We start from the raw sequence: 26,353 nt of genomic DNA on the forward strand, positions 1-26,353 counted from the left end.
CCATTCTCCTGGGTTGTGAGTGTATTAGCCATTATGATACATAGAGTGGCCATGCGTCATTACGCGATGGCCATCTCTAAACTGGCTGTAAGGAACCTCGTTGTGTTTGGTATCAAACATTTGGAATCATACCCCAACGCCTTTTACGGTGTTGGGTATGATTCCATGCACTGTAAAGTTCCTCCCGGAGGCCTTCAGTGCCTGATACCAATCTTCTAGACCAGGACTGCAATCTATGACTGCTGATGACCGGAGACACGATTCTGCCACCCAGGCTTGGGCAGGGGAAAGCTGAACAATAGGTTTCTTGTCACAAGGAGGTGTAACCACCATCCAGACAGGATTTAGTGTTTTGGGAAAGGGTGGGGGCACTTACCAGTGCCACTGAGACTGCTTGAAGTGCACATTTGGTGCCCTGCTTGCATAATCCAGTTTAAACCAGGTCAGAGAGCCATTGCCTCCTGCTGTGGCGTGAAACTGGACAAAGGACATGGGAGTATCCTCCCCACTGTCCAGCCCCTCTTCTGGGAGGGACCCCTGAATCGTCTCAACACTCTCCTTAGTGTACTTAAGTGCTTACCTGTGGGTGGGTCCCTAGATTCATCATGGGACAAGATTCAGATCCAATTCCATTTCATCTTTGACTTTCTAGGCACTCTAGACTTCGCTGGACTTCGCGATGGGAACCGAGATAGCAACTGGGAAGACTCCTGCTGCTTCTGGTCTCGTTGTTCTGCAAGTTTTCTGCAACGTCTCTGCTTGTGCTCCACACAGGTTCTTCACAGGGCCTGTGGACATCCAAGAGACCCAAAGGAATCTTTCCTTGGAGTGAAGGAGTCACTCCTCTGCATCTGCAGGCCCCCCAAGGCAGCTGACCGGTCTGCTGATCATGGGCTCCCACTGACTCCGAAAGGCTCAAGAACACAGGTGTTAGTTCGGCAACTCCCTCGATGCCTGACCTGTCTTCACAGCAAGTTTGAAGTCAGTATCCCTTGTCAGAACCGAGGGAGCAGTACCCCAGTGCACCGTGTTGACTTGCCGTTGGCAAGGCTTGTTGTCTCTCTCCTCCAGAGATCTTTGGCTCCGAGAAGCTTCAGCCTCAAGCATCTTCTGCAGCCAAAATCTTCGTCCTCACCAGATGCTCTGAACCGTGGCAAGCAGTTCGAGTTCCACTTGCGACTAATATGCCTCTGGCCTGTGGGTCCCCTCGAGGGTCTTCTTTGGCTCCAGTTGGCTCCGCTGCTTGCTGTGGGCCTGCTTTGACTTACCTGATCGTGGTGAGTCACATGGACCTTGCTGGTCCTGACATTGCACCTTTTTCGAAAACTGTCTGTTGCTGTTGCCAGGGCTTGTTGGTGCCCCTGGCGGACACTGACCTCCTGGCTCTCAACACCCGAAGTGGGACAGCTCCTAAACAGCTCCTGGTCATCCTGAATGTCACTTGGTCTGCACAGCTGCAACTTTGAGGGCAGGGTCAACTCTCCTGCCTCTATCAACATTAGTGGGCATTCCTCTTCCGTGCCTCCTGGTCACTCCTGTGTGGCATAACTCCTGAGTGGTATAGACTCTGTCCCCTCTTCTTGCATGTGCTTCTCATCTTGAATCTACCTTTGGGTTCCACTTGACTTTTTCACCTTCTTTGCCAGCGGCATCTTTACTAAAGTCCTCCATTGTGGTCTACGGAGGTTCGCGACGTTACCTCACCCCAATGCACCCGGATTCCATGGTGTAGGTATCCAGGTCCTAGGGTAGCCACAGGTGGGGTGACACTCCAACCTTCCATCTTCCACTGGGTTTCTTCAGGGTCCACTGTGAAGGGTCCTTCTTCTTTAAAACTGCAACCGTGACTTACTCATTGACTTGTATTAAGCATGCGGCCGTGTTCCCACTCTGCACACGACCTCCATAGGGTTCCTAGATACTTACCATGGGTGGTTCCTTGGGTCCCCGACTCTTCTTCGTCTTCTGTGTCCAGTCTCAACTTAGATTGTGGTTCGCATTCCACTATTTTAGTATATGGTTTGGTCTCCCCATGCAGACCAATGTGTTTTTGTGCTACTTACCTGTTCTATTACTGAAGTATTGTATGTATTGTGGTTATATCTCTGGCTAGGAGATATTGCAATGTGTTGATGAGTGATTATAATAAATACCTATTTTTTTAAGTACACTGTGTGTTTCTTTTTCAATTACCTCACACCATAAGATTATGTACTGGTAAAACAAGCTGCTTTACACTCCTTCTGGAATAAGCCTGAAGGCTGCTGTCCACAGCTACCACTTATAGAGCTTTCTATGGTTGTCTAAGACCACTAACATCACCAAAAGGGTTTTCTGGACTAGTGCAGGGTGCTGCACTTACATAAGTGAGCACCATATAATAAGCCAGCCTCCTACAAGCACCTTTCTGACAAACATTTCATTTTTTTATAGTGCTACTCATTGTTTACTCACACTCAGGAGCATAGTACCAACAACTAGTGATATTTATCGCTAAATGGGCTTAGCGAGTTTTTTTTCCCCGTTAAGTATCGCAGAGATAACGTGCTATTAGCAACGTTTATCTCTAAAGCGATAAAATATCTGGTGATAGCGGCAAAATGCGTTAATATCGCTGGCAATACAGCGATATTCATGCATTAACGCCAATAGGGTCTTAGCCATAATATCCACCTCCCATTGGATATAATGGCTAAGAACTGGTCTGAGCAGGCGTTAGCTTTTGGAGATATTCGCGCTTAGCGCGAATATTTCCATCGCTACGCCTGCGTTGATAATAGGCGATAGCGATGTTAGGGACTGTTTTTAGTCGCTAACAGGTTGGGTACGCCCACTTTGCATGTCATTAGCGATAAATATCGCTGACATGCAAAGCGGGCCCCAAACCACCCGCTATCGCCTTAAAGCTGTCGCTAACATCAGTTAGCGACAGCTTGCTAATAGGGGGATATAATTATCGCTGCTTAGCTGCCGAAAACAGCCGCTAAAGCGGCGATAATCTAATATCGCCAGGCTTGGTAATATGCCCCTCGGTTCTGTGATCTGCATAGCACACGTTCTTTGTAGCAGGTGCATTAACCCTCTGCGCTGTGTGGGTGGCAGGAGTGCCCATGTGAGTGGACGGTGAGCAATGCAACAACGTGAGAGGAGGGTAAGAGGAGTGAGTGAGGAGACCATATGAATTTGCATGCACATGTGAGTGCAGAGTGCGATGAATAAATGCATAGTTAGTGATGGGCTTGTTCGAGTAAGATTGCAGATTTAGCAGCGAGGGGGACAGGTGAGTGAAGTGTCCACTCAGTGCAGGGTGAGTAGTGTTCTTGCTTGACTGCAGCGTGAGGTACAGGGTAAACAGCGCAAGTGCAGAGTGATCACTGTGAGTGCAGGGTGAGCAGGTGAATGGTGTGTGTGCATGGTGTTCAGTGTGAGTGCAGTGTGATCGCTGTGAGTGCCGGGTGAGCATGAAAGTGAAGGGTGAGATTGAGGAGTGAGTTATCAGAAGGCAGGGTGCATACCCAGACATTTGAAGTAACTCAGAATGTTATTGACAGTAGTGTAGGGTTTTAGATATAAGTTAAACTATTGCTATTATGGCATTAATCAGGGATCAAGGGTGGAGGAAATAAGTAATGTGCTGATCCTGCAACAAACTTCCAGTCTTATGATTAGGGTTACCAGCTCATTAATTTGATGTCCCAGACCGTACACAAATAAGCAGTCACTTAAAAGTCATCTTTTCAGCACTTATCTGTGCATACTTCGCCTAGCAAATATAAATAGAAAGCACTTTTAATTGTGTTCTAGAGTGGCCTGAATGATCCATGATTGATAATTAAAGGGAACAAAGACAGAAAAGTTACATTACAAAATTAACACATACTTCTTCTTATTTATAACTCTATTTAGGGGCCGACCTGAGTCCGTCCAACATCGGTCCGGAGCAGTAACCCACTGACCTCCTGTCGTGGGTTATAGCCCTGCTAATACGATGCGACCGAACAGGGTTCGGTCGCACTCGTATACTTCACAATGCAGGCATGCATTCCGAGTGGAATGCATGCCTGCATTGAGAAAAGCAGGGGTGCAGTTCATCCCTGCACCCTGTGGCCGGCACCCCAAGGTGCCTGCCACCGGGTGCAGGGATCCACAGAGGGGCACCATAGGTACCCGTGGGAGCAGCGTCCCTTCAGTGCACTCAAGAAGAACGAAGTTCTTTGATGAATTTGATAAAGATTCTTATGACGTGTTTTTGATCAATGGTCTTTTTTATTCTTTTTCAATTGAATAAATTCCACATTATTCATTCATAATGTAATTTTACTTTTTCTTTTCACCCAATGCATTTCGGGCATTTGCCCTTCATCAGGGGGCTTGAATCTGAAAATAACCGGAGTAAAGAGTACAATTACTTGATGCATACAGCTAATAAAGCTGGTTTTCTACTTCTTGCCAAGTTGTGCGTGTAAACATACAAAAAAACGATTATCAAGCTGGAATTAGGTGGAAATAGCTCCTGAAAGTGCAAAAGAGTGTATTAGGAAACGTGGTTGAGAGTGGAGTGAAAAGAAACTAGTGAAAAGAAACAAGAATATTTCTATACAGTAGACAAACCGTGCATACCCGAGATTGCATGCGAAATGGATCTGTGCAAAAATGGATGTGCATGCTGATGAAAGAAAGTGGGTCGTGTGGTTCATGCTCTAACACGAGTGAAACGGTTTCGTTCAGTTTGGGATCTGACCTGTTTCTTGAACGTGAAGTTCTTTCTATGATGTCAGGTGGTCGAGACCGCCGTCTGTTGAAATATTTAATGTCTACATGAGACTCGTGCAATACAAATAATGGCAGTCGGGTATTAAAAAGTCAATAAACTGATCTGGCTTACCGCGGGTGGCAGAGTGAATTAACACATAAAAATCTCCGTATTGTTGCGTGCTGGCGGAATGTCGAAAGGTTCGTACCAGCGATGTGTTAAGTTCCGACCTGTCTAGAGATCGCTGATAGGATCGGTGTGCAATCATGTGACTGAAGTCATGCATAACGCTTTCCAATAGGTGGAAATGCATCAGGTGGTTTAGAGATTGTGAGTGATGCCGCGATATTATTTTTATAAAAAAACTTTATAGATCGGAAACAGAATTTTTGAGGAAAAAGGGGTGACAAGAGGTTAAAAAGAGGAAAAAGTGTGGATGGTATATAGGAAAGTGGGAATGCAATAAAGAGTGGTATTAAAATGGAAACCACATTCATTGGAATCTTCAACACATTTCATAAAAGGGATGAATATCCCAAATGGAGCGTACTATTAAAAATAATTTATAAGTGACAACTAAATTCTAGACGTTCGTTGAGTCCTTTCGGTTGTACAGATGACAACCGATGTATCCAAAGGAATTCTCTTCTGAGTAAATACTGCGTGTTGTCTCTTCCAGGTAATATGGGTACCATTTCTAAGATACAGTATTTCAGTTGGCTGGGATTGTGATTATGTTCATTGAAGTGGGTGGCCACTGCGGATTTCGTTGATTTTAAGCGAATATTGCTTTTGTGTTCAACAAGTCGCGTTTTTATTTTTCTGTCTGTTTTTCCCACATATATGAGGCCACATGGGCATTTTAACATGTATATTAGATTAGTACTGTCACATGTTCCATTAATGTTAAGTTTGATTCTGGTCCCATATAGTCGTGGGAAATTTCATTGCCTTTGATGATAGCGTTGCAGTTCCCACAATTGTGACATGGCAATGTTCCTTTATACTCTTTGGTGAGAGCGTCGCTTCTGTGATTTAATAGTTCCTTGATGTTCCTTTTTCTTTCATAGGCAAATCGTGGGTTGGTTGTAAATAGGCCTTTGAAGTCTTCCTCTGATGCTAGTAATGGCCAATGTTTCAGAATCACTTTTTTGATATGTTGGCTTCTGGTAGAGTATTTGGATACAAATACAGCTCTTTGTTCGTCCTTTGTATGAGATCGTTTTAACAGTTGATCTCTATTTATTTTCTGTACTCTGTCAACGGCCTCATCCAGTGTGGTCTCAGGATACATTCGATCTTTGAATTTTTGCATGGTAATGTTTTTATGTTGTTCATACGTTTCTGGTGTGGAGGCGATTCTCTTGATTCAAAGCAGTTGAGAAAATGGTAAATGCTTTTTGAGTGATGGAGGATGAAAACTGTGAAAATAAAGTAAGTTATTTCTGTCGGTTGATTTTTGGTAAATGCTGGTCTGTAGTGTGCCCTGGTTATTAGTAACCAGAACATCCAAAAAGGATAGCTGTGTGTCACTTATGTTGGACGTAAACTGAATACGTTCGTTGACGCTGTTTAGATTTTGGATTGCTGTTTGTAATTCAGAGTGTGATCCTTTCCATAGGACAAAGATTTTTTTGTTTTTTTTTTGTTTAAGAAATGTTTATTAAGTTTTAACAAAAACACAAACAAAGCCATACAATAAGGTAAATGAATATGATAAGTTAAAACATAAGGCAATAGAGTTAATGAAAAATCCAGAATAACCAATGAGGGGAAGAAAGAAAGAAAAGTAAAGAAAAGAAGAAGAGTGGAGAGAGAGAGAGAAAGAAAAAAGGCGGAGGTGGGGAAGGGGGGAAAAGACAGAGAATGAAGATGGAAGGGGAGAAAAGGAAGCCAGATGAAAGTAGGTAATATGCGAATATAAAACAGGTCATGAACTCACGTGGGATGGGTAGAAGAGAGGTAAGTAACAAAGGGGAGCCATAGGAGATCGGATTTAATTTTTAAAGGGACAGAAGAAGAAGAAGCAACAGAAATCCTATGCTCGTCACATATAAATTCCACCAAGTTATAACAGAGATTTTGGAGTTATCTTTCCAACAAGATAAAATCACTTTAAATGCAATAGCATTGAACAGATCAAGTAATCTAGCATTAGATGAGACCATATCTATATCATCTGATAAAGAACCTAAAAATACATTTGCTAACGTGAATGGAGTAGAACATTGAAACATACGCATGCATATATCCCAGATAGATTTCCAAAATGAGAAGACAGAGGGGCAGTCAAACAGTTGATGCTTAAGTATACCTGTTTCGGAAGAACAAGACCAGCATACAGAGGGTGAAGAAGGTGCAAACTTTGAAATACTTACAGGCGTAAAAACAACTCTATGATAAATGAAAAAAGGGATTGAGTAATGCGTGCAGCAATAGAAACTTTACATAATTTGGACCATAAACGATCCCAAACATCAACTGGTATTGAGACAGTCAAATCAACTTCCCAAGCAGTCTCAACAAAGGACTTGGGGTGGTCAGAAACATTGGAAACCAATAATTTATATACAAGGGCAGCTTTTGGTTGGTGTAGGGTGAACATAGGGTAAAGTGGGGAAAAGGGGGAGAAGGAGGGTAAAACATCGGGCGGTGAAAGAAATGCTAAGTGAGAGCAAATAGCATTAGTTATGATGGTATACTCCTGTAAACACAAAATGGGCAGTTGATAAATATTTTGCAACTCATGAAAAGGGAGAGTAGAATTATTGGAAAAGAATTGATGCACAAAAGACATTCCCTTTTCTTTCCGGTATTTGTAATAGAAAGACTTGCCTTTATATTTCAGAAACTTATTATACCACACAATGGACGATAAGAAGCATTGAAGGGGAGATAGGTCTTTGGAACAGGTGTCATGCAACGGCGACTGAGAATATTTGAGAACCGGATGTTTGGACAAAAAGGAACAATTGGACATAAAGACAGCATGTTGAAACGAAATGTCTTTCAACAGGGAACGTTCAAACACCACCCATCTGGGTACCGGTGAAGTAAAAAAATCATATGCTAAAGAGAAGGATTGTTTTATCATAAAGGCAGAGTGATATAATTTGAAGTTGGAAAAACGGACACCTCCTTCATATTTAGGACGGATGAGTGTTTGCAAAGAAATGCGGGGGTGCTTATCATTCCACAAAAATTTGGAACATATAGAATTCAAATGAGTAAAATATGAGTAAGGAATTTTTATGGGGAGCATAGATACAGTATAAAGAATATGCGGCGTAATCATCATTTTAATAGTATTCAGTCTACCCCACCAGGACAAAAATAAGGGAGACCAGCTTTGGAGAAGGGACTGGAGTTTTTTGACAAGGATATCAAAGGTGAACTTAAGTGTGTCAGCGAAAGAAGTGGAAAACCAAATACCAAGGTATTTTATTTTGGAAGGGCACCAAGCAAAGTCTGTAGAGTCAAACATGTATTGGTAACAAATGGAATTTAGGGGTAGGACTTCTTTTTTGGATAGGTTGAGTTTGTAACCTGAAATGGAAGAATATAAACGAACTGCATCCATGAAATGTGGTAAAGACGAGACCGGGTTAGCCATATAGACTAGGATATCGTCTGCATAAGCAGAGATTTTCGTTTCAACAGATGCTAGTTTGAAACCATGGACATTGGGGTTATTTCGGATATGTTCCAAAAAGGGTTCGAGCCATAAAATAAACAGTAATGGGGAAAGAGGACAACCCTGTCTCGTGCCCCTAGACGAAGAAAAAAATCTAGAAAACTGGTTGTTGACAAAAATACTAGCACGGGGAGAGGAGTAAAGGAAATAAAAGAGGGACCAAAGCCAAACCATTGCAAGGACCGAAACATAAATTGCCAGTTGATCCGATCAAAGGCTTTCTCTGCATCCAAGGACAGGGCTGCAAGGGGAGATTTAAATGATTTACTGTGTGAAATAATGTTAGCAAACATACGGGCATTATCAGAGGCCAATCTACCTTTTACAAAGCCAACCTGATCAGTTTTAATCAAAAGTGGGATGAGGGCATCTAGGCGAGAAGCAAGAATTTTTAGCAAAAATTTTACAATCATAATTAATCAGGGAAATTGGGCGATAATTCTTACATTGGGAGTGATCCTTGTCTGGTTTCGGAATTATGATAATTAGGGCTTCCAGGAAGGATCCAGAAGCTTTAGCAGATAAAATAAATGAATTAAAACGTTGAAGTAATTGGGGCACAAATATGGTATGGAATGCAGAATAAAACTCAATAGATAATCCATCAGGACCCGGAGCTTTAGATTTTTTGAGGGAAGAGATGGCCTGGAAAACTTCTTGAAGAGAAATGTCTTTCTCTAATTGGGCAAATTCATCGGGGAGTGAAGGTGGAGACCCTCAAAAAAAGACATTAGGTTAGAATCCGATGGGTGAGTGTCATCTGTATAAAGGTTGTGATAATAATGATGAAACACTTCCGCAATATCTTCATCCGAGGAAACTAATTTATTAGTCCGATCATTAAAAATAGGACCAATCGTTTTACGTTCAGATTTGATTTTAAGATACTTTGCCAGCATTTTATCCATTTTGTTTTGGCCCCCATGATATTTGGATTTAATTTTTAAGAGGGTGTTACAAGCCTCGACCGTATCAATTTTATTCAACTCAGACTTTGCTTTGATTAGACTCTGAAGTGCATCCTTGGATTTTGAGGAAAAATACGAGTGTTCAAGAGTTTTAATATTCTTGAGTTGGTCTTCATATTTGAGTCTATTAGTTTTCTTCTTTTTTGTAACATACGAAATAGCAAATGCTCGGAAAGCAGCCTTGAAAGCGTCCCAATTATTAGGAATAGAGGTGTCAGAAGGGTCATTAAGGAGAAAAAACTCATTAATAAAAAATGTAGCTTCCTTAACATAAGCAGCATCAGACAATAGAAATGTATTGAATTTCCATCTACTGAATTTGGAGGAAGTTAGGGTAAGATCAATGGCCGCATGAACAGGGGCATGGTCTGACAGAAAAATAGACCCAATATCAGACTTTTGAAGTGAGGGAAGGAGTGATTTACTGACCATAATATAGTCTATCCTAGAACGGGTATGATGGACATTGGAAAAAAAGGTATATTCAAGGGTGTCAGGATTACATGTTTTCCATACATCATAAAGGGGACGCGAGGCAAAGGCAGATTGGAAACATTTATGAGTCTTATCAGGTTGAAATTTGTGAGATGAGAGCCTGTCCGCGAATGGGTCTAACCATTGATTAAAGTCACCAGCTATTACAATATTTGGGCAATCCATAGTAGATATAAGGATTTTGATATCGTTCCAAAATTTGGGATCTGGTCGAACTGGGCCATAAATGTTTAATAGAACCAAAGTCTTATTTTGGATCACAACCTTTGCCATTACCCAGCGTCCTTCGTCATCACTTTGAGAGGATAAAATTTGGACCGACAACCCTTTATGGAACAAAATCGCAACACCCCCTTTCTTGTTAACCACAGGAGAAAATACCACTTGACCCACCCAATGCTGTTTTAACTTAGAAGATTCAACATCTGTACAATGAGTCTTGGAGAAAAACTACTAGAGAATTAATTTTAGGTAAATGAGACAGTACCTTCTGGCGCTTGACAGGATGACCGAGACCTCGAACATTCCACGTCACAAAATTACAAATGATGAAAGGTAATGATGGGCCAGTACACGTGGGGTGGACACACTGCAGGAAAACATCTACATGAGAGGACACAGCAAAGAAAAACGTTACCCCGGATAAAATACCCAATACATCTATAGTAAGAAGATTCAATATGACCAAAATCACTGTGATTGACAACAAAAACCAAAGAAGCCACAGTACGAAATACAGAGACTGTCCAAGGGGAAAGAAGTAGGGGAGTGCCCAAGTCGGAGGGACAGCGTAGGAGAAAAGACAGCAAGAAAGAAAGGAAAGAAAAAAGAAAAGAGCAACAGGAAAGAAACAAGAAGACAGATCAAGGCAGAAAATCCAGGTCTGAGAGGAAAGGAATAGCCAATACATCGGGGGCTAGGGAACGCCAAAGAGGACACGGGTCCCATTGAGCAGTAGAAGAGCAAGAACGGGCATAAAAAGGAAGAAACCATGAAACCTCAAGAGAGAGGATGACACATGCAAAGAACCATGGTAGAGTCAGAGCAAACAGATATAGGAGACGTAAGAATAGGAGAGGGGGGGTCATTTTTGAGTCTCTTAGGTTTTGTGCCTGTGTGGGTTGATTTAATATTACTTGCGTCATGAGACATTGCGACGACTGGATGGCGCTGTAAGAAACCTCAAAACCTGGCTCTTCGACAGACCCCCTCCTTGATGGAATGGAACCTGCACCCCCCTCCCCCCCCCACCCCTAGCGCCTTGAGACCCTTACGGGTGAGTAGTCGCGCTTTAACAAACTCCTGATTGACCGAAGATAATCAACCCTTTATACTTGATAAAACCTAAGAACTTATCCTTGTGTGGTGTCCATTTGTAGTGGTGTGATTGCTCTGCTGTAAGATTATAGGAGAGGGCCCTCACACCGGAGGCCTCTCGACAACGCTCGGCCACTTCCAGAAGGAGGGGTGGACCTAGGGGTGGTCAGTCAGACCTCTTCTGCCTCCCCTGGGATCTCCTTTCTAACATTGGTGGCAGGCGACGGGATCCGAGCCGACGCAAATCGTACAGAGAGTAACTCGCCCACTACTAACAGAAACACACAGCAACCATGACTACTCAAGAAACCAGACCGACCCCAGAGTTCCAAAAAGAAAAAATGGAAGAGTACAGTCATAAGGAATTGAAGCAATTCTGCAAAGTCCTAGGCATCGCTACCACTGGACTAAGCACCAAAGAAGATTTCAAGTCGGCCCTGCAAACATGGGTAGAAGCAGGAGCAACGCCACCCCAGAACGAAGGTAACCCGGGCCCGAACGGACTCCCGGAGACCGACATAACCCCAGCGGGGGAAAGACCTGCAAGAGTAGGCACGGGCCTCTCCCACGAAGATGCCCGGGAACAAGAGAGGAACCGGCTCCACGAAGTGGAGCTTGCCCGACTACGGCTAGACGGAGAACTACAACTGGTAGAAAGGAAAATATAATATAAACAAAAGGAGAGAGTGAAGGGATTTTATCCACCGAAGTGGACGGAACAATACTCCTGGTCCCCTGGGTTAGGTATCTTAATTAACAAAAAGAAGGAGTACCACCTGAAAAGATGCTCACAGAGCGATTTCGGCGGGATGATTCAATTCCAGAAAGAAGAGAGTCCTTCTTTGGCTTTTAATAACCCCTCATTCACCGACCTGGTCGGTGACATGCTTCATCATCGGGGCCACCTCGATGGCCGAGTGCCATCAAGGTGTGCTACAACACCTGAAATACAGTGGAGCTGGTATGTGGGTGATGAGTGTAGAAAAAGGAAGTGGGTGTGTTAAAAATTGTCCTGGTATGGCTTATTTTAGAAAAAAATTATTCTTAAGACTACTGGACAATATTAAAATATGTGTGTAGATACAATAACAGGTATAATTATGACCAAGTGTATCTGGAAGGTATGTGGAGGGTCTACATGTTTCAAACCGTAATGGGAATTACCGGTTTTTCTTCAGGACCAAAGCAAAGAAATGGGTGGTCAGGGTACACTAACACCCTGCCGTGCCGTCATTCCTTTGTGCGAAGGTAACAAAATTCGTGATACCAGGCAAAAAAACAAAGGTATAACCCGGTGGTGGTTATCCTAAAAATAAAAAGACCTGTGGAGAAAAAGAGGTATTGATCACAAGAAAACTCGTTACAAGCCTGCAACGTAGTGAAGTGACGAAATCTCCTGTCTTTGTGCTTCATAATTCATCCCATACTGAGTTAAATGCGGACTATTGCCGTGCAATATTTCTAGGGTGTAGAGTGCAGCTCAAATATATCGTAATTGAATATTGGCGCAGATCAGCCGAATAGGCTTCCTAGCACACCTATCAATCGTAGTGTGCTTGGTGAAAAAGGTCAGAGATTATTTAATCACTCACACGCATCCAAAATCTATAGGTGCGTGACTATGCAACAATCACGTCATTCTAGGTGAAAGGCATAACGAAGTGTATTTATTGTCTCTTGATTCAACACAGGACAGTACGAAACAAACACACAGTAGAAAGGCTTACTCCTAATGAGGGGTCATTGGGCAGCACGGGATTGTGAGGGAGGGGAGGCCTGTAATCGAAGACATATTCTGCAGGGGAAAACGAAAAAGGGAGCTGAGTACCTGACCGAGAGGTTAAAGGTACTTGAAAAATTCGAGTAAAGAGGCATAGGACTTCACGTTGCCTCATGGCGCAGATAGTCTCTACTTACAGTTGTATGTTATCGTTGAGACCATTGATATGTGTGGACAGTCTATAGTCTATAGCATCTTTTCAGGTGGTACTCCTTCTTTTTGTTAATTAAGAAAGGAAAATAGCCCTTGAGCAACTACGGCTGGAAGGAGATCTGGAGGAGAAACGAAGGCAGAGAGACCTCGAGGAGAAGAAACTCACGTTCGAGCACGAGCGCGGCCTTAAAGAATTTGAAATCAAAGCCAAAACGACTGAGGCCTGCGCCGCCGGGGGCAAGACCTCGGCCCCACCCGTGGACACGAAGGTACACATCCCCAAGGATGTCGTCAAAGAATACTATAAAAACGACGACATCCAACAGTAGTTCAAAGCATATGAAGTCGCCATGACCGCCCATCGAGTACCCCTCAAGGACTGGGGCGCCGGCCTGTGTGGGAAGTTCGTCAACGAAGGGAGGGACGCCCTGCTAGAGCTTCCCGACGCCGAGATGACCTCGTATGAACACATGAAAGCCGCCCTCCTCACTCGCTACGGACTCAACCCCGAAATGTACCAGCAGTGATTCCGAGACTGTAAAAAAATCCCCGGTACCACCTGGGTGGAGTATGTAAACTTTTATAGTAGAGCCCTCGATGGGTGGATCAAAGGCAGTCAGGTCACCACCTACCAGCAGTTGGTAGACCTCATTATATGGGAACACCTTTCCAACAACTGTTTCATCGAACTCCGGCAGCATCTCCTCGACAGCAAAATGACAGAGCCCCGGAAACTCGCTGTCGAGGCTGATAGATGGGTGAGCACCCGAGTCCCCAGGAGCCCGATGGGAGACTACGGCCGGGGATCCCCGGGGAACCACCGGCCACGAGGCGGCGGAGAAGGCCAGAGCCGGGGCCGAGACACCCCCACGGGGCCATCCTCTATCTCCACTTTGCCATCCCTGGCCCGAAGGGGGGCCCCTCCAGCACGACCTGGGCCTCGCCCAAACGTTACCTGCCACAGATTCCAGCGGCCGGGTCACTATGCTAATGACCCCCTCTGCCCGATGAACCAACGACCCGGCACCACCGGTCCTCCGAACCGCCAGATAGCTGCTGCCGCCCTGGGCAAAGAGAGAGGCGAGGAAGAGAGAGGCGAGGAAGAGAACGACGACCCAGAGCAGGCCGAATGGGAGCCCGCCGCTATGGCCTTGGTGTGCCTGGGTGAGAGAGACATGATCCCCCGAGCCCCGATCCCAGGCAACACGCAGAAGTACCGCCAATGGGTCACCATTAATGGACGCAGGGCCGAAGCCCTCCGCGACACCAGAGCCAGCGTGACGGTGGTCCGCTGCCATTTGGTGACCCCTGAACAAATTTTGCCCAACGTCCTGTGCCCCGTACGGTCGGCGGACAACTCCGAGAGCTTGTGACAGATGGCTCGTATCCCCTTCGAATGGGGAGGGGTGTCGGGCATGCAGAAAGTGACTGTCCGGGACGATGCCCCCGTGGACTGCCTTCTCGGGAACGACCTGGAAAGTTCCCCCTGGGCCCACGTCGAGCGGAGAGAGCATCTGGGGATGCTAGGACTTCCCGAGTGGGCCTGTGCGACCACTCGATCCATGACCTCACGGGCCTCCGCCCCGAACGAAGACACCCCGCCAGAAGAACCAGAGTGGCATGCACCTCCGCCGCCCGCTGTCCCCGAGGACGCCGACCCAGAACACGGGCCCCAGGGGCCCTGCCCTGAAGACCTCACCGAGCTCGGCCACCTTCCCGAACTAGCCCAATGGCGCCAAGAAGGTGGCCCCACCCGCGAAGCGTTCCGGCAGGAACAGAAAATGTGTCCCTCCCACGAGGGACCCCGACAGCAAGCCGCCGCTCAAGCCGCCGGGGACCCCTCAGGGTCCCACTGGGTCTATTGGGACCATGACTTCCTCTACAGCGAGCAGAAGAGTGCCGAACTCGGGGCCAGCCGAGTGCTGGTGGTCCCCCTCCGCTTCAGAGACTTCCTCTTGAACCTGGCACACGACGTGCCCCTCGCCGGGCACCTGGGGCAGGACAAAACCTACAGCCGCCTGGTGACCCATTTTTACTGGCCAAAAATGCACAACGATGTGAACAATCACTGCAGAACCTGTCCGACCTGTCAAGCCAGCGGGAAGAGCAGGGGGAAAGTCAAGGCCCCGCTCCAACCCTTTCCCGTCGTGACCACCGCCTTCGAGCGAGTGGGGATCGACATCGTGGGGCCCCTGGACCCCCGCACCTCTCAGGGACACCGCTTCATCCTTGTCCTGGTGGACCATGCCACCCGCTATTCAGAAGCCGTCCCCCTCCGAACCATCACGGCCCCCGTAGTGGGCCGAGCGCTGATGGGGATCTTCTCCAGAGTTGGCTTCCCCCGAGAGGTCGTGAGTGATCGGGGCACAAACTTTATATTTAAATATATGCGGTCCCTGTGGCAACAGTGCGGGGTCACATATAAGTTCACCACCCCGTATCACCCCCAAGGGAATGGACTTGTAGAGCGGTTTAACCGAACACTCAAGGGGATGATCAAGGGCCTGGAAGAGCCCCTATGCCGCAAATGGGATGTCCTGCTGCCCTGCCTCATGTTTGCCTATCGGGAGGTGCCACAGAAGTTCCTGGGGTTCAGCCCCTTTGAACTATTGTACGGACACCCTGTCTCAGGTCCCCTCAGCCTGGTCAAAGAAGGCTGGGAGACGGCTGTCCGAGATGCTCTGCCAGATGTCTACCGGTACCGCCTGACCCTCCGCAACCAGACTCGGAAGTTCCGGGACCTTGCCGAGGCCAACCTGGAGGCAAGTCAGGAGGACATGAAGCGCTGGTACGATCAGAACGCCTTGTCCATCGAGTTCGAGCCGGGCCAGCAGGTCTGGGTCATGTCCCCGGTTGAACCTTGTGCCCTCAAGGACAAATGGACGGGGCCCTTCAAGGTGGTGGAGCGCAAGAGCCCCGTCACCTACCTGGTGGACATGGAGTCCCCTCGGAACCCCCTCTGGGTTCTACACGCCAACCGGCTCAAGCCTCACTTTGCCCGCACAGAGCTGAGCCTACTGTTGGCTACGGATGACGGAGCTGAAGACGACTCCGAGCCCCTACCAGACCTCCTGAGCACCACCGAGAAGGACGGCTCCGTCGAAGGGGTCACCCTCTCTTCCACCCTGACCCCAGAACAGCACCAGGACTGCCGGAAGCTGCTGGGGCAATTTGCGGACCTGTTTTCACTCCCTCCCGGGGTCACCCGGTGGTGTGTCCACAATGTCGACACCGGGGACAGCCCGCCCGTGCGACACCGGGCCTACCGAGTTCCCGACCGAGTTCGGACCTGCATCCAGTCCGAAGTTGCCAAGATGCTAGCCCTGGGGGTGGTCGAACCCTCAGACAGTCCCTGGGCCAGCCCCATTGTCCTGGTCCCTAAAGCCGCCGCCCCCGGCGCACCCCCGGAGCTCCGGTTCTGTGTCGACTACCGGGGGCTGAATGCCGTCACCAGGACTGACGCCCACCCCATCCCCCGGGCGGATGAACTGATCGATCGCCTGGGGGCCGCCAGGTATCTCAGCACCTTCGACCTCACGGCCGGATATTGGCAGGTTGGCCTCACCCCTGGTGCCCAGGAGCGATCTGCCTTCTCGACCCCCGACGGCCACTTCCACTTCAAAGTGATGCCCTTCGGCATGAAAAACGCCCCCGCAACGTTCCAGAGGCTGGTGAATAGGGTACTGGCGGGGCTAGAAGAGTTCAGTGCCGCGTTTCTGGACGATATTGCGGTGTACAGCCTCCACTGGAACGAGCACCTGAAGCACCTCTGGGAGGTCCTGACGGCCCTCCGACGGCCCGGACTAACAATAAAAGCCAGCAAGTGCCAGATAGGCCAAGGGTCCGTGACCTATCTGGGGCATCAAGTGGGGAGCGGCCAGGTGGCTCCCCTCCAACCAAAGATTGACGCCATCCGGGCCTGGGAGTCCCCGGTCACCCAGACCGCAGTCAGAGCCTTCCTGGGGCTCACGGGATATTACCGGCGCTTCATCAAAGACTATGGGAGCATTGTGGGGCCCCTCACTGAACTGACGTCCAAAAGACTACCACAGAAGGTGCAATGGACCCCCGAGTGCCAAACAGCTTTTGAGACTCTAAAGGCGGCCATGTGCACCGCCCCTGTGCTCCAGGCCCCCGACTACAGCCGAGAGTTTGTGGTCCAAACCGACGCTTCGGAGCACGGCATCGGCGCGGTCCTATTGCAAATTAACCCAGAGGGAGTTGATCTTCCAGTGGCCTTCATCAGTCGGCGCCTGCTGGCTAGAGAGCAACGATCGAGCACCATCGAGAGGGAAGCCTTCGCCGTCGTTTGGGCCCAAAAGAAACTCCGGCCCTACCTCTTCGGCACCCACTTCCGGGTACAGACCGATCACCGGCCCCTGCGGTGGCTGATGCAGATGCGGGGCGAGAACCCGAAGCTATTGCGATGGTCCATCTCCCTCCAAGGGATGGACTTCACTGTGGAGCATCGCCCTGGCCACGACCACGCCAACGCTGACGGCCTGTCCCGCTTCTTCCTCCTCGGCGAGGAGAACCCCCAAGAAGATGGGTGACTCTCCCCTGCATTCAGCTGGAGGGGACGTGTGTTGGACCCGGCCTCGTGGCGTGGTCCTACCCCTCCCGCATGGCGGGCCCAGAATGACATCGGCCCTCCATCGAGCCACAGTCACCCACTTGGCACTACCCTACACGAACTCCTGACGAGTGCCGCCACCCTGGCAACCCACGGCTCGCCCCCCCTGGAACACGGCGAACCCTGCACGCCCCAACGCTGCCGGTCCGGCGCCCACTCCGCACCCCCATTTCAGGCCCGACTCCATCTTGGGCCCATCACGTCCCGAGCACGTGGCCTTGGCCCGACCCCGGCCCAGGCCCCAGCGAAACCCCGACATCGAGGCACCAAGATCCCCCCAGGTGGTAGAGTGGCCACTCAACGAATCCAAGAGGAGGGGTGTTTCGATGGCCCTCCAGCCGTCCCCAGACGCCTGGTATCGATCGCCCTCCGGCCTCCCTGGGCGCTGGCTCCACCCCCCTGCTGGGTGTCTGGACACCACCATCCCGGCCCCTCTGATCCCAAGGTGAGAGGGTCCGGACATCAAAGGACTCCAGTCCTATATCTGGGCTAGCCCTGGAGTAGGACGCCAGTTGTATCCTGGAGTCGAGAGCCCTTGCTGACGCTGTCGCGGCTGACCCCGAGAAGAACTCATTACTCTGATCCCTGAAACCATCTTTGGAGCCTGCTGGCGCTGCCGCGGTCCATCTTCGCTGAACCATCTTTGGAGCCTGCTGGCGCTGCCGCGGTCCATCTTCGCTGAACCATCTTTGGAGCCTGCTGGCGCTGACGCGGTCCATCTTCGCTGAACCATCTTTGGAGCCTGATGGTGCTGCCGCGGTCCATCTTCGCTGAACCATCTTTGGAGCCTGCTGGCGCTGCCGCGGCCCATCCTCGCCAAACCTGCCTCGAGTCCTGCTGGCGCTGCCGCGGCTCGACCTTTCGGAACCCCCAGCTCGAGGATTGAGAGCAGTGCGCAGGGTATCCCTTCGCCCAACAAGTACTGAGACTGTCCCGCTACCCTGTTCCCTGTTACGAGACTTTACGGATCCCTCGATCCGCTTGTACAATTTACCGAAGATAATCAACCCTTTATACTTGATAAAGCCTAAGAACTTATCCTTGTGTGGTGTCCATTTGTAGTGGTGTGATTGCTCTGCTGTACGATTATAGGAGAGGGCCCTCACACCGGAGGCCCCTCGACAATGCTCGGCCACTTCCAGAATGAGGGGTGGACCTAGGGGTGGTTAGTCAGACCTCTTCTGCCTCCCCTGGGATCGCCTTTCTAACAGAAAAGAAAACAAGGTGGACAGCATTCAAGTAAATAAAATACAGTCATAGTCATAGATTGCGCAGAATATAATGCCTTTCAAATCCAGCACTTAAAATGGCCGCCATATCTTTAAAAACGAATGTTCTGAGGCGAGAAGACACTGAAATCGCTGATTGGAGAATAAGTTCTGTGCCATACCTTATAGCGGAAAATAGAGAGAGAGTCAGCACATTACAGGCATGTTGAGGGAGACTGCGACGACATCAGGATGAAGCTGGAGAGCAGATGAGAGGACGCGGGCTCAACGGCTCAAAATGGCGGCCGCCCGCGTCCCGACGAAGGAGAAAAACACCGAAGTGCGCTGCTGTCGAAAAACGGCATAGAAATCGCCGAATCCGCTTTCATTCAATGCAGGGCATATTCCGCCGTGAAAACCTTGCAAATTCAGGCGTTCGTCGGCGGTGTAGAGGTGGAGATGCTGAAAATTAGCCCGTAGCTCGACGGAGCTCACAGGAGAGCCGTCTGTACTCAACGGCGCGTAAGCCACGCCCCCATAAGACAAAGATATCGCTATGTATCGTTTGCATAGGATAAGGTTGTCTTGCCATTCTCTGTTGGTTTATATGTGCTCGGTTTCAAATTGATGCATGAAAATGTTGGCATACGATGGTGCCGCACAATTACCCATGGATGTACCTGAGCACTGGGCGTAAAACTGGTTCTCCCACTGGAAATAGCTGTGGAACAGCGTGAAATGCATTAGCTCCATTAGTAATAGTTTCAAATTTTCATCTTTGTCACAGTTGAGTAATGCGTTTTCAATGGCAGATAAGCCAAGATTGTGCGGGATAGAAGTATACAATGTGCTGATGATCATGTCGGTGGTAAATCTTGTTTTGTGTTCCTCCAGGATATTCAGAAAAATGCGTGGTATCTTTGATATACGTGGGAATTTTTGGGACGAGAGGTTGCAAATGTTTGTCAATGAACTCACCCACCGGTTCGTGGATTGAATTGATGGTGGACACAATGGGGCGAAATGGCGGGATGGTAGGGTGCTTGTGAATTTTCGGGATCATGTAGATGTAGGGGATGGAAGGATTGTGTTTTACAGTGCCACACCGATGACAGGAGAGAGCTGAAGTATACTTGACAGCTGTAACAGCACGCTCTCACACGTACCCTGGGGCGGCTGATGACTAACATAAATCACGAACTCCACACGGACCTGATCAAAGGCACAACAGCAGACAAGTTTTCTGGACTGACAGGGTCGGCAAAGGTTACTCTGGACGAAGAGTTATCAGCGTCTGTCAGACACATAACCCGCTTCCTTCTTCAGAAAAGAATAGCGGTCTGGCTGCTTCAATTTCAATGAACCCCTGGGCAACTTGAATCTCCACAGGAACTATTACATTTATCAGCATGGAAGCACGATTCTCACTTCAGCACACATTCACAGGCTGGAGAGAGCACTGAAAGGGGAGGTGACTGCTTGGCCCCTTGCGCCGTCCTCGTCACCAGTGTTGTAAGAATAAATGCTCTGAGGCAAGAGAAAGTTGAAGTGTCTTTATTTTGTCACCCACTCTCCGAGACTACCAGAGGGATGCCCAACATTCCAAGGCGAGCTCTGGCAGAACGTACCAACAGGGAGGGGTGGTGGACCGTACCAAGGGAAAGGAAAGAAAAGAAGGGAAAATTACAACACCTTCTTTATATTCCTTTTAATGAATTGTTTTCTCACTCTCCGGCAGTAAATGTAAAATGCAAATGTAAGGAATAGGCAGAGTGGGGGCCCAGGGGTGCTGGAACCAGAATAAAAAAACTAAGCTTCTGTACCCAGTTTACAAAGGAATGTAACTATGCAAATGGTTTTTAAAGACCTGTGAAAAACTCGGGTGTGCTGGAGATAGGACCCCAGACACTGCCCTGCCGAGCACACAGCAGCCCGGGCTGAGACACACAGCGGCGGGGCTGAAGCCCTTTCAGCCCAATGGGCGTTGCGCGCCTGTGTTCAGGTGTTCTTTACCTCACGTTTGTCGGTGACTGGATAATCAGTATAATAAGATTGCCTTATTCCTCAAGACCCTGTATCTTTTGTTCCCTGAGGGTCATCTTGGTTCAAGAGGGCCTGTCCAGAAGACATACTGAAGCACCCATAGGCGAGCCCCACAACCTTCTGTATTAAAAGGATTCTTTGTTGTCCAAACCTCCTGAAGTTAAGACAATAAAACACCCTACCACTCACAATGACTTATAGTCATATCTGACAACCTGCTGCATAGTCCTTTGTCTTTTATGAAAAATCAAGCAAACTCAGTTTGGAGTGTCCATGTTTCATTCTCCTCATTTGCATATTGGAAAGTTATTAAGCATTTTTCAGAGAGAGCAGTCTACCCACATGGCAGAACCCGACCAGGGATTCTTCAGGGTTGCATCACTCATCATTTGTGGTATGTTAGTCCACAAATTGGCCTTTTCTAATTTGAGGACAGCCATGAATTTCAAGTTTGCAGATATGCCACCCCCCAAAATAGGTTAACTGGTCTGCCAATGGTCCTTGCAAAAGGCTGCCCTGGAATTAGTGGGGGCCTTTCTTTAAATGCAGGATAAACCTCTTGAACCCCTTATGTTAGACAGACCAGATATGTATTTAGGGTGTGCATTTCTGCATGCCTGATTTGAGGGTGGACTTAGGTGTAGGAAGAAAGACATCTAACATGGGCTTCGATTGGAATTCATAGAGCATATTATCAAGCACATTATCGCCGCTTTATCGGCAGTTTCCTGCCGATAAAAGCGGCGATAATGTAACGCCCGTTCTTGATAATATGCCCCTTTATTTCTCCGAACAAACTCTGTGGATTTCCTCAGGCTGCTGAAGTGATAATTCCATGACCCTGGTAGGTGGAGAGCTTGCCTTTCAAACTCTTAACTCATGCCTATAGTATTGAAATATTTGACCTATGTTCTTAGTGAGGGTTGTAGTGTATGTTTGACTTTGAGGGGTTCAATCAGAAATAACTTACCCTACCTTACCTCATGATACTAACAAAGGCCCATCGGCCCCTGTACTTCATATAGGACACCAGCAATGATAATCTGCAACACATTTGAGGATTATGCTCCAATTTACACTTTGTATATTTCCTGCTGCCTGTTTCTTCTCTTTTAATTCAATATATTTATTTATTTTCTTTTTTTCTTTCTCAGTGAGATTTTCTGTCATTGGACTGGACCGGCCCCTGGTCATCCCTCCTGGAGAAGAAGCTGTGTTACCATGCCACCTGTCACCCCGGATCAATGCAGAGGACATGACTATAAGGTGGTTTAAAAGCAAATACCAGAACCTTGTCCACTTGTATCGAGACAAAAAGGACCAGTATCAAAATCAGATGGCAGAGTACAGAAACAGGACAACCCTGATTAAAGATGGCATCATTGTTGGCAGCGTGTCTTTGGTAATACAGAAAGTTCAACAGTCTGACAGTGGCCTCTACACATGTTTCTATGATGCAGCATCCTTCTATGAAGAAGCAACAGTGGAGCTAATGGTGGCAGGTCAGTCACATGTACATTTCATTCTGAAAATATTGTTATGACCCCCCCAGTTCAATCATATTCGGCATCTCAGAAACTTCTCAGGGAGGTGTAGATAAAGGGAAGAGAAATGGCCAGTCTTAGACAATGCATAAATGTTCTTTAACTCAGTCATGGTGCAACTTTTGAGACTCGCAGCCTGATTTAGACTTCAGAATATGGTAATTACTCTGTCACCCTAAAGGATTAACCATGCTGTGAATTTAGAGATATTTTCTGGCCCAACAGACATCTCTTATCATTGCCAGGAGCCTCCATTATGGAGGTAACTATTAATGTATTCAAAGTTTGACTGACGCTATGATCAGCTGTAGTATAGGTTTTTATGCGACCTGGAAGTGCCCAAATTATGCACACATATCCATTAAAAGTTCAACAATTGTAAACAGATGCTACATCCATGGACAGTCCATTGAGAAAACCCGGAGGATTCTGGGGCATATTATCAAGGGGGTTTATCTCCGCTTTTTTGGCTTTAAAAGCCAAGAAAGCGGAGATAAAATTATCTCCCTATTACCAAGCTGTCGCTAACACCAGTTAGTGACAGCTAATAGGAGATAGCGACCATCTTGGGCCCCGCTTTGCATGTCAGTGATATTTATCACTAATGACATGCAAAGTGGGCGTGCCAAGATGTTAGCGACTGGAAACAGTCGCTAACATCGCTATCTCCTATTACCAACTTTTGGAGATATTCGCGCTAAGCGCGAATATCTCCAAAAGCTAACACCTGCCCTGAGCAGTTCTTCACCATTTTATCCAATGGGAGGTGGATAACATGGCTAAGAGCATTAGCTCGGTAATGCATGAATATCGCTGACTTTTCAGCGATATTCATGCATTGCGGCCGTTTTTTATCGCATTTGCGATAAACCTTGCTAATAGCAAGGTTTATCTGCGATAAAAATCGGCGATGTGCGGCGATAATTTTTGTCTCTAAACAAGTTAGAGACAAAAATTATCGCTAGTTGTTGGTAATATGCCCCATAGTTCCTTGTGCTAGTGTGAAAGCATGCTCAGCCACAGGCTTGATTATTGTTCTATTGGCGTATCAGCTATGGGGTCAGTAAACCTAGCAATCGTGTGCTCCCGACAGAACAACCTTGATCAATACATCCGGGATGAAAAAGGGAGCTTTATATCATGGTGTGGAGGTCATTTAAGTGTTGTACTTTCCCGTACTGCCATGTTTATGACCGCAGCAAGGGAGAGTAAAAACCGTCCATTCGACTGCCAACTCCAAATCAAGCAAGAAGTCCAATGGCCAATCCTCCGGCGGCCATTGCTCCATTGGGATAGGAGTGCAACAGAGACTGAGACAAAGTAGTCTCTATCGCAGACATACTTGTGGTCCGCCCATCTGTAAATCACCTTCCTGTTTGTGGAGAGTGTAATCTGTCACCATTGCGATGGAGTACCCTCTCTGCCAAACCTTGATTCTGGCGGCGTGTTAATGACGGATACAGAGAAGTCTTCGATGCTGACATACTTGAGGTCTGCCCATCTGTACATCAGGAGTGCGGTCTATCAGTTTGGCTGAGAGGGACTCCATTGCTCTTGCAATGGAGGACCCTACCTGCCAAACTCTAAATCAGCCTCTAGATATTACAAGACCAAGTTCTGAGGGTCTTTGCTAGAATATCTGAATATCTGATTTCTTTTCCTTTCTTTCTTTGACCTCTGTCTGTCCTGCAGCTCTAAAACTGAAGCAATGACCCTTCTTTTGTAACCCCCACCGGGTCAGTCATGGATTCCAGACAAGTTCTTTCTTCACATCTTGGTTGGCATTGACCTCAACCCACATCTCTGCATAACCAGCAGCAGCGACCGCCCCTATTGCTTCCATTCTGTTTTGCTCTGGCTCTGTATCACCAGTAACCAGTCCCAAGCCCCTGAAAGCTGTTTGCCCTGCATCGAAGCATTGTTTTTTAAATTCTTTCAAGTTTCACATATTTTTATAGCTCATCCGTTGTTTTCGGAAGCAGGAGAGCCCATGAGAGTTGACGCATCTAAGGAGCTGGGTTAGTAATTATGGCACACTATGCAAACCTACAATTACTTAGGTAAAATCAAGTCCATCATTTTGGTCTGGTGTAAGACTTTTCATCACTAGTTGTACACCTTCAGGTACAGAGTATGAAGCTGGTTGGCCCGGCTCACATGGGCAGTGTTAATCTAGTAGGGCCAAGTTGGCGCGCTTCTTGTGTTTCTCCGTCACTGGAAAAGGATTCTGTCTTGGTTACTACACAGATGATGCTCCTAAAATGGAGAGGATAAGAGGATTATAACGCTATCCTTTCATCTAGAACATTTATTGTTCTTGATAAGTGTGATGTTCTCACAGATGTTTAAAAGGAGTCAACTGATCTGTCTTGTTTGCACTCCATAAAAAGTTGTTGATTTCTTGGTGCTGCTGCTTTGTTGCCCTGATGAACACTCAGAAGATCAATATTGGGGACGAAACATCAAAGCTTGAGCGTGTAGATACATATTCATCGATATCCGCTTTGCATTGGGCTCCAAACTTGAATCAACTATTGGTCTTAAATAAATGAAGACTTATGGTTTCATTATATCTGTTGGATCACTGATTGCGCCCCTGTTCCACTTTTCACTGCGCTCTTCACTGGCGCACCCTTCACATATTGACAAAGCCTATAGTGATTGATGTATTATTTGTCAGTCAGTATACGATTGAATTTAATCTTGTGATATAGAATCTTTTGTGGTACGTAATATGTGCCTAGGAAGCCAAGCGTTTTTTTCTTCACCTGAAGGAACCATTGTTGCGCTATATTTTACTTACCTAGGATTCTTGGAATATGGGGGTTGCAGCTTATGAATATTTAAGGAAGCCAAATGGAGGTGCCCCCAAGCCACGGGAGTCGATGCTCCACAGCCAGGTGTATAGCGTGACCCCCCCCCTCCAAAGTGGTATCAAATAGTGAGCGAATACAGGAAAATCGGCATGATGGAAACAGCATCCCAACTGCGAAGTGAACAGTGTCACAGCATGAGTGGAAACAACAGCGTACGCTCATTGGTTCCACATTTAAGGCAGCGGTGTGGAAAGGAAGTAGGACCAACAAGTATTTGCAATGCAATAGGTCTCGCATTAGGACATTTTGAGCTATTGGTATTGTAAATGAAAAATATTTTATTTATGTGTTGGTTTTGAAAATAGCGAAATTAATAGCTTTGTCATTTACAATGCCAATAGTTTTAACTTTTGAAAACGTGACACCTATAGCATTTGTAATGCAATATGTGTTGTATTTACGTGACTTAGATGTATTGATATTACAAATAACAATGGCTTTTATTTTTTTGGATAATTAATACTTAATTAAAAGTTATTGTAATTTATAATGGCAATAGCTTAAACTTTTGTAAATAACTTTTGGGAAGATTATGTTCAGTGTATTTTATTGTGATGAAAATCCAAGAACAGCAGTGAAATATTAACAACTTTTTGTGACATTTGTAATAAACCTTGAAACATTGAGAGAACATATTAGAACCAGTTGTTGTTCAATGGGTGCACAGAGTGATGCTGTGGCATTCAGTGGTGCTGAGTGATGCTGTGGCGTTCAGTGGTGCTGAGTGATGCTGTGGCGTTCAGTGGTGCTGAGTGATGCTGTGGCCTTCAGTGGTGCTGAGTGATGCTGTGGCCTTCAGTGGTGCTGAGTGATGCTGTGGCATTCAGTGGTGCTGAGTGATGCTGTGGCATTCAGTGGTGCTGAGTGATGCTGTGGCGTTGAGTGATGC

General features: G+C 47.1%; 1 protein-coding gene across 1 annotated transcript in view; it reads left to right on the forward strand.

Moving 5' to 3' along the window:
- LOC144752381 (butyrophilin subfamily 1 member A1-like) overlaps window positions 1-26,353 on the forward strand; it is a 382,718-nt gene that overhangs the window by 61,597 nt on the left and 294,768 nt on the right. Inside the window, exon 3 of the mRNA XM_078640316.1 lies at window positions 22,199-22,546. Within this exon, the coding sequence (XP_078496442.1) occupies window positions 22,199-22,546 (348 nt within the window). The remainder of the gene's footprint in view (window positions 1-22,198; window positions 22,547-26,353) is intronic.

This window comes from Lissotriton helveticus, chromosome 5_1, assembly GCF_964261635.1.
Source record: "Lissotriton helveticus chromosome 5_1, aLisHel1.1, whole genome shotgun sequence".
Taxonomy (NCBI): domain Eukaryota; kingdom Metazoa; phylum Chordata; class Amphibia; order Caudata; family Salamandridae; genus Lissotriton; species Lissotriton helveticus.